The 8,504-nt window shown below is 36.5% G+C and overlaps 1 protein-coding gene across 1 annotated transcript; it reads right to left on the bottom strand.

Moving 5' to 3' along the window:
* Positions 1-1,796: 1,796 nt before the first annotated feature.
* snn (stannin) lies at positions 1,797-5,255 on the bottom strand. The gene is made up of 2 exons (XM_026244881.1): positions 4,911-5,255; positions 1,797-3,635 (listed from the first exon to the last, which is right to left on the bottom strand). The coding sequence occupies exon 2, from the start codon at positions 3,563-3,565 to the stop codon at positions 3,302-3,304; it is 264 nt and encodes an 87-aa protein (XP_026100666.1). The 5' UTR covers positions 3,566-3,635; positions 4,911-5,255; the 3' UTR covers positions 1,797-3,301.
* Between the last annotated feature and the right edge of the window lie 3,249 nt (positions 5,256-8,504).

Here is an 8,504-nt window from a genome sequence, read left to right as displayed (position 1 = left end):
CCATAAAGAAAAAGTGTCTTGCATGGCTCCGAGCGGTGAACAAAGTCATCCTGTAGTGAATTGATGTGTTTTTGTAAGAAAAATATCCATAACGTAATAACCACTGTAATGTAGCTTGCGCTCACATTTGTAAACTGAAGCAGTTCTTGGTGGATAACATATGGAGGTCAGTGCTGTGCATGCACCGCTCAGAAGTGATGCACACGGAAACGCGGTGGAGAGATCAAATCAGAACAACAGTCACTAATTAGAAGCACAAAATGAGGATTTGTAAAGAAAGTTAGAGGATTTTGGTATAAGCTAAGAGGAGACTAAAGTACGGAAACTTTGCTTCTGTTAACAAAACGTTGGATTTCACGAGACTCACTGGTGCATGTGCAACACCGGACACATACACGTCATCAGCCTGGAGATGCTTCTGTGAACAACTGTTGGCACAAGCTACATTAAACTGATTTTGTTGCAAAAAATGCATCGATTCACTAAAGGAAGCCTTTGTTCACCCCCTGGAGCCATGCGAGACACTATTTCTTTTATGGATGGGTGCTTTTTATAAACTTCTTTTGGACTGATGCAGTGCAACACCCACTGAGTGGCATCAAACGACTTGAAAGATCAAAGACAATTTTTAATATAAATCCAACTGAATTCGTCTAAAAGAAGAAAGTCCTATACGCCAAGGATGACTTGAGGGTGTGTAATTTATGCGTTCATTTTCATTTTGGGGTGAACTAACCCTTTAATGAAAATTTAAGACCGGAATTGTCATGCTGTAGGCGAATTATGTCAAGACTTGTTTTATCCACCAGAAGGATACAGAAGAAGCGATAACCTTCCAGCTGCACTTCTGTATCTTAATAAAAACATTATAGGTTGGATCTGCTGTACATTCCCTTAATATTTCATTTTAATTCTTTATTTATAGTTATTTTATACTTGTTTGATCTAATTAAACTGGTGTATACTAGTATCTTTTTTATTATTATATTCAGCAAGCATGTGTTCAGTTCATTAAAGTGGTAAAATGACAGTGAAGATGCTTATGTTATCATAGATTTCTATTTTAAATAAATACTGTTCTTGAGCAGCAAATCAGAATATTAGAATTATTTCAGAAGGCTCTTGTGACCCTGGAGACTGGACTAATGATGCTGAAAATTCAGCTTTGTCATCCCAGAAATAAAATGAATTTTAGAATTTTCAAATAATAAAAAAAATTATTAAAAAAAGTCTTGTTTTTAAATTAATGCTGTCTTGGTGAGTGCTTTTATTTATTATTTTTTAATCTTACCAAGTTAATTTAATATTTTGATGAACAATTTTAATTTCATTTCCAAATAAGACTTGTTGACACCCAAGTTGCAAAAACTATTTTGACAAACTAACTTTCAAGCAATATCGATGAGTAGAGTTTACACTGTGCACACGCTTAATAATGTGTGGCATTTTCTTCACAGTTCTGCATTGCACATTATGTGGTTTGCCTTCATCTGAGCTTGTTATATGCATCAAATTTGTCCCCATCTGCCTTGTGCTGTTGTACATTAGCAACAAGTGATTACAGAGCTCTATATTAAGAACTTTGCATTAGGTGTTTTTGGACCAAAAACAGGAAGTGTTTCCAACACAAACACAAACCTTTATGACTAATACATGCCATAATCTGAAGCTAGGGAAATTTACTGGGCTAACTTATGTTGTGTAAGAAACCTGACCATCGCTTATGCATAATATTTAAAAAGTTAACCGAAGAGTTAGGACTTGAATTTAAAAGTTGCGAATGCACATAAAACTTACAAGCAAGCATTTGTCTAGTAACAGGTTTTATTGTTCAGTACAGTCAAACACTGGACAGACACACTGGCTGGAGTGACATAAGCTATATACTGAGCGCTTTACTCACCAGAAGTTGCTTTTCTCAAATATGCAGATTAAATTAACATGCATGTACTGTCCTTGTTCATTTCTGTATATTGAACAGCACATAATACACACACAAAAAAATCAGCCGACTTTAAATGACAGAACCCAAAACATCAATCAAATCATTTTAGCTGCATTTTCAGGCTTCACCGTCTACCTTCCTACATGCCTGACTGATGATTTAGTCCCTATAGACAACATTTGCATGAATACTGTATAAAAATAAATCATTTCTCTCACTTTCATCTTGCACGTACAAACAGCAAACACTGCAATATCACAAATACATTCGGAATTATTGAAACTAAAAATAATACTATGAAGGAACATGTTAAAAACACGAGACAAATGACTTTTCAGTATCCAGGTACGCATTAAGCCATCTATAAAAATAATATCTACACTTTCAAATGACTTCTTCCGATGTAGAAATGTGCTCAACCACGAAAAACGAACGCCTCTGGGGTCACAATAATATAAGAGAAAGACCTCAGTCACTGGCTTTCATTCTTATAGTGGTTTCCTAGCAGGTTTAAATCGGAATCGGCAAATGCAGTTTACAAAATCACTTGAATGTCACATTAAAGATGAAAAGTGCTAATGAAACCATGATTCTAAACATGTCTACATAAAATGTAAGAGCTTTAAAAAGCCAGTTTACATAATTTGGCAAGTTCTGGAATCCTGAAGTGCTTATTTGTAATGAAAAACATGTTTCTTTTGTATTGCAATTCAACATTTAAAAATAAAGGGAGTTTTCACAGCGATGCCATAGAAGAGCCATTTTTGTTTACCAAAAAAACATACAAGTGAACAATTCTTAAAATAAAATTTTTCTTCTACTACTTTTTTTTGCTATAAAGAACCTTTTGTAAAATGGAAAAATTCCATGGATGTTAGAGGCTCTTCAATGGAACCATAGAGAAGCATAACGAACCTGTATTTTTAAAAGAAAATGGAATGAACTGGATGAAAGTCTCAAAATTATCTAAAACTTTGACGTGGTTTTGAAATCAGTCCATTAAAACTCATTTTGAATTTCTTAATCCCAGAGCCAGCTCTGGATGAAAAAATAAATAAATCAAGTAAAAACACCACTAAAGAACTCAGAATCATTTTGATTTCGCTTCAGAACGCAGATACGGCTTTACAAATAGCATTGCACAAAACGCTGACAGTTGTCGATTTCACATTATAACAGGGCTCTACCAACACAAAAAGGAAAAAAAATCAAGTCAAAGCAACTAGACAACTGCATGCACTAGCTTCGTCTCTGTTCATTTCAGTGTTGATTGACACTGTATGTTTTCAAATTCTTAAAGACTGACGGAGTCTACAAACACGGCACAGTATGCATTGTGAAGGGAGCTGAGAGGACTTAGGTGTGGCTCTCGGTGCCGTTAGGGGTGAGCTTGGTCTTGTGCTCCACCCGCGGGCCTTTGGCCGAATACTGGACCATCAAGAAGGGCTCCTTGGTTTCACCTTCCCCAACAATGCTTTCCTCGTCTTCAGACTGACTGAGGCGCTGCAGCCGCAAGTAGCACCAACAACCGAGAATTAAAGCCCCCAGAGCGGCAATGGCAATGAGTATTACAATAATTGTGACGACCCCGGTGGTGGGACTATGGTCCGTGATAGACATCCTCAGTCAGGTTATCTTCAAACGTCCACGAGAGGCAGTTCTGCAGAGTTTGTGTAGGTCAGGGCTACATCTGAAAGACATTAGAACCAGGATTATTCCTCAATAAGCACACATTCTGAGAAGCTTCCTGAACATTTTCTCACTGGAGATCATAAATGGTTTCAAAACATTGCTTTATGAAGCGTCGAAAACTTTGCCAATCATTTCTTTCAAAGCACTTCTCAAACCGCCAATGTCATGTCATTTAAGCCATCTGAAAACGTCTGTGGGGGAAGTCGTGGTCTAGTGGTTAGAGAGTTTGACTCCTAACCCTAAGATTATGTGTTCGAGTCTCTCAGGCTGGCAATACCATGACTTAGGTGTCCTTGAGCAAGGCACGGAACCCCCAACTGCTCCCCGGGCGCCGCAGCATAAATGGCTGCCCACTGCTTTGAGTGTGTGTGTGTGTGTGTGTTCACTTAGGATGGGTTAAATGCACAGCACAAATTGTGAGTATGGGTCACCATCCTTGGCTGTATGTCACTTTCTAAGCTTTGTTACATCATAAAAGTTCAGAAATGTATATATTGTTTCACCTAAATTTGTGGACATTTTAATGATGCATTTTTGTATAATAAAAAGCAAGTGTGACAGTTCATTCAAACTTATTGGTCTGATTAACCAAACCAATTTTGTCAATCAGACAAAACAAACACTATAGTTTAATAATAACACATATGAATGGTATTGCATCATATGTTAATAGTATTTATCAGATTAAACCCAATAAAACATTTGCAGTTGGTTCGTAAATGCTGTTTTTAAGCATGTTGGCCTGAGTTCTGTTTCGTTCAAGCAGTGAATCATTTTGCTCAGTATTTGTTTCAATTGATTCGAAGTTTCGAAAAGCTTCGTTTCTCCCATCGCTGTCGCACTCGTTCTTTGAACATTTGAGAAACAATTACATACAGCTTTACCAGCCATCACTGCTCAGGTCACGGTTCCCCTTCGAGAAGCCACAGGTTATGCAACGAAGACTTTCCATCTTGCCCACGCGCCAGTGTTAAAAGCGCTCGTGCTTGATTTTCTTTTTCGAGAGGCGCGAGGCCCTTCCACTGTCACTAACGCAAAGCTCGCTAAACGCTGTACGACATTAATGCAACACACAGATAACGATCTACTCCAGCAAATATCCTTGCAGTCATTTATATATTAATTATTTTTCCCAAACGGAAAGACAGCATTAATTTTCTCCCAAAGAGTAGCGATATGCGATCTACGCGAGACCTGAATGGAACAGACCGTCTTTTCCAAAACAATTACTGATATAAAACGAAGAAAAAGGATAATTTGAAGTGAAGCTTACCAAAACCAGGCCGCTTTTTATCAGAGAATAACGCTTATGTACGTTTTGCAAACCATCCCGTGCAATGGCGCGCGCTGACAGCTGCACAAACACTCCGTCTGTATGGTCTCCAGTCATCCAGCTCTTATGTTACATACACAAATATCTAAAGACAGCCACTTACATTTCCAGCCCGAGCAGATACATTAATAAATAAATATAGCTTGTCACTGTACAGGAAATGAGATCACGCCTGAAAAAAGGGAAATATCCAATCAAATAGCCTAAAAGCAATGCTGTTTTGACCAGTAGAGGAGCTCTGGCAGGCGGATGCGTGGCATTTGTTCTGCATTCACAGACAAATGGAAAGTGAGTCATTTGTGTATTTGTTTGTGAATATGAAACATTGCAAATTGCTAAATCTTCCCACCTACAGACACGTATGTGTTGCACTGATCGATAATTAATCGATCAAAGTCATTTTCACAGAATAATATGTGCACAAGTCCCTATTTTAATACAAATAATTTAAATAAATAAGTTGTATTCAAATAACAACATACTAAATGTTTAACTTTTTACTTCAAAGGGAGGACGTGTAAATGCACCTTTTTAAACTTTTTTTCCATGCACTTGAAAATAAAGTTTTATGTTTATCTACAACAAATAATAATAATAATAATAATAATAAATTACGAATACCAAGCCAAGCCAAAAAAAAATATGAATCATATAAAAGGCGTTTAATATAAATTGTTAACCAATAACAGGATACACGATGAACACAAAAACAAGCAGTTGCTAGAGTTAAACTACGTGAAAATACCAGTTTTTATCATAGACTATTTTACACATACGGTCAAGCCAGCCGCACTTAGTGTTTTTGCGTGTCTAATCGCGAATTTACGGTATGGGTGCTGGGAGCGGCCAAAATGCATGAAAAGTTTCCTTTATCAGACATCCCAAGTCTCCCGGAAGTTCCGGGAGTCTCCCGCATATTGATAGCGGCTCCCTGAGACCCGCAAATGAGTTAAATTCTCCCGGAATCTAGACCGAGCGAGCAAAAGCGCGCACGCGAAACAGATACTGTGTTTCAAACCGTGTAGCGCGCGCACGGCAGAGAGCGAGAGGGAGCGGGAGACCTTGCGTGTGTGTGCTAATGTGCGTGTGTGCGAAGCTCATGTCAGACAGAGAGCATCCTGATTGGCCTGTTTCTGCAAATCAACCAATCAATTGTCAGTGTGGGCGGGCTTTTATCTCTTCTCCCGTACAAAATTAATCAGTTGTCTATCTAGAAACAATGAACTTTTGCTGTTCCAAAACTGTCTCATAAAGGTTGAGAATGCCCAGGCTAAAAAAAACTGTATAAACATTTAATAACACTTCAGATATGCGGAGTCCCTTTTATTTGGTTTGTTTTATTTTATTTATTTTGTTTTAGCTTATTTTTATTGTTTTTTCTTTTTCAAACTAATTTTTTTCTCCCTTGTCATGTGAACAGTATAGAAAATGTCTTCTCAGATGATTTGCTGGAGGTGTGACTCTTAGTTTATGATACAATAAGATTCATATTGTACATTTTGAGGATGTAATATTTTTTAAATTATTTTTTGTCAGATGTTTTCATTGTTTATTGTGATAAGAAAAAAAAAGTCTATCTAGAAACAGGAGCACCATGGCAGAGGCAAAGTGCCACAAAACAAAAAAAAGTATAATTATAAAAAGTATATTCGGGATACCTCCCTTAAATGACTTTTTGCAGGTTGGGATGTCTGCTTTATACTTGTGTTGATGTTTTTTTTTTAAATAGTCTGCTGTTCACAATGAGACACAATATCACTGCATAAAATGTAATTTAACCCTAAAAAGACCATAAAGCGATATCAGAATATAATTTTTTTGCTGCTTTTACATCAGTACATAATAAAAGTTTACAAGTAAAAAAAATGACTTGAACATTATTGATTTTAATGTTAGTTATTACATGTTTTTGTACATTGACATGTATATTATACATTTATGTATGCATAAATTATTTGCATAATTTATACATACATGTATTAGGACCGGTAAGCGATTGAATTAAGCAAACAGACATAACAAACAGACATTACAAAAAGTAGCTTCAGCAAGAAATATTCTGTTTGATACAATTTCTTTTCGCGGCCTAATGGTTAGAGAGTTGGACTCGCAATCGAAAGGTTGTGAGCTCGAGTCACGGCTGGCAGGAATTGTGGGTGGGGGGAGTGAATGTACAGTGCCCTCTCCACCCTCAATACCACGACTGAGGTGCCCTTCAGCAAGGCACTGAACCCCCAACTGCTCCCTGGGCGCCGCAGCATAAATGGCTGCCCACTGCTCCGGGTGTGTGTTCACAGTGTGTGTGTGCACTTTGGAGGGGTTAAATGCAGAGCACAAATTCTGAGTGTGGGTCACTTGGCTGTGTCACTTCACTTTCACTTTGATTGCACTGAACTTTCAGATTTTGCCTTTGCAGATATTGTTTTTGCTCCACCAAAAAAACGTTAGTTTTTCAACCCCTCCTTAAAATGAACGAAGGTCTTACAGGTTTGGAACGACGTGAATGTGAGTAATTAATGACAGAATTTTTATTTCTGGGTGAACTATCCTTTTAAAAAGTGCAGCCATATACTTTAAAAAATGTATTCACATCTAAATGATAGTTTGACTAGTTATAGTTAGATATAGTTTAACTATGAATATCAACGATATATAGCTGTGCACATGCAGTGGGGAGGTTCTAGAAGAGTTTCAGTAACATACTGATTGACTAAGTGACTGATTTTTGTTGAAGAAAATTATTTTGTTTTGTTAAAAAACATTTTGATATTGTTTGTAGCAAAACTAAACTTTCTACTTTGACATGATCAAAGTTAAATAAAAATACTGCAATGTAATACTTCACGTCTTATCTATAAAAGAATAACTACCATTTCTGTCCATTAGTGTTACAAAATGTCTTTTGGTGTGACAAAAGAACCAAAGATTTGTTTTTATCTCGAAATATCTTTAAAAAAAGATTTGAGCCTATTGCAGTAGGGGAAATTTTACAAAACATTTTTTTTACTGCCTATTTTTCAGCTACCCATATATATATATATATATATATATATATATATATATATATATATATATATATATATATATATATATATATATATATATATATATATATAAATGTACAATAGAAATATTAATGTACAAAATGTTCAAGTCATAAAAACGTCCTGAAATTTTATTATTTATGACCTGATTTAAAACAGTGATTAAACATTCTGATGTCGCTTTATGGTCTTTTTAGGTTTAAAGTACATTAATATTCGTTGTCACAGTGAAAAGCAATCTTGAAAATAGCAGCAGAAGTATAAAGAAAACGCCACATCTTTCCATCTATTTTGACCGCTCCCAGCACCCATACCGTAAGTTCACGATCAGACGCGCATGACAAAGAAAAGTGCCTAGAAGTGTCTACTCTGCCAGAAAAATAAAGAAGACAAATAAAAGTGCGGCTGTCTTGACCGCAGTCCTGTTCATCATGTGACCAAACACGGAACTTGGGACGCCTGTCGCCCATTTATAAGAAACAAACAAACA

Source organism: Carassius auratus, unplaced genomic scaffold (genome assembly GCF_003368295.1).
Source record: "Carassius auratus strain Wakin unplaced genomic scaffold, ASM336829v1 scaf_tig00007487, whole genome shotgun sequence".
Lineage (NCBI taxonomy): Eukaryota > Metazoa > Chordata > Actinopteri > Cypriniformes > Cyprinidae > Carassius > Carassius auratus.
Note: the sequence above shows the minus strand (reverse complement) of the source record. Positions and strands in the feature narration are given on the sequence as shown.

What these genes read in the sequence shown, in the direction of transcription:
- snn (XM_026244881.1), bottom strand. Translation starts at nt 3,565, where the DNA reads ATGTCTATCACGGACCATAGTCCCACCACCGGGGTCGTCACAATTATT.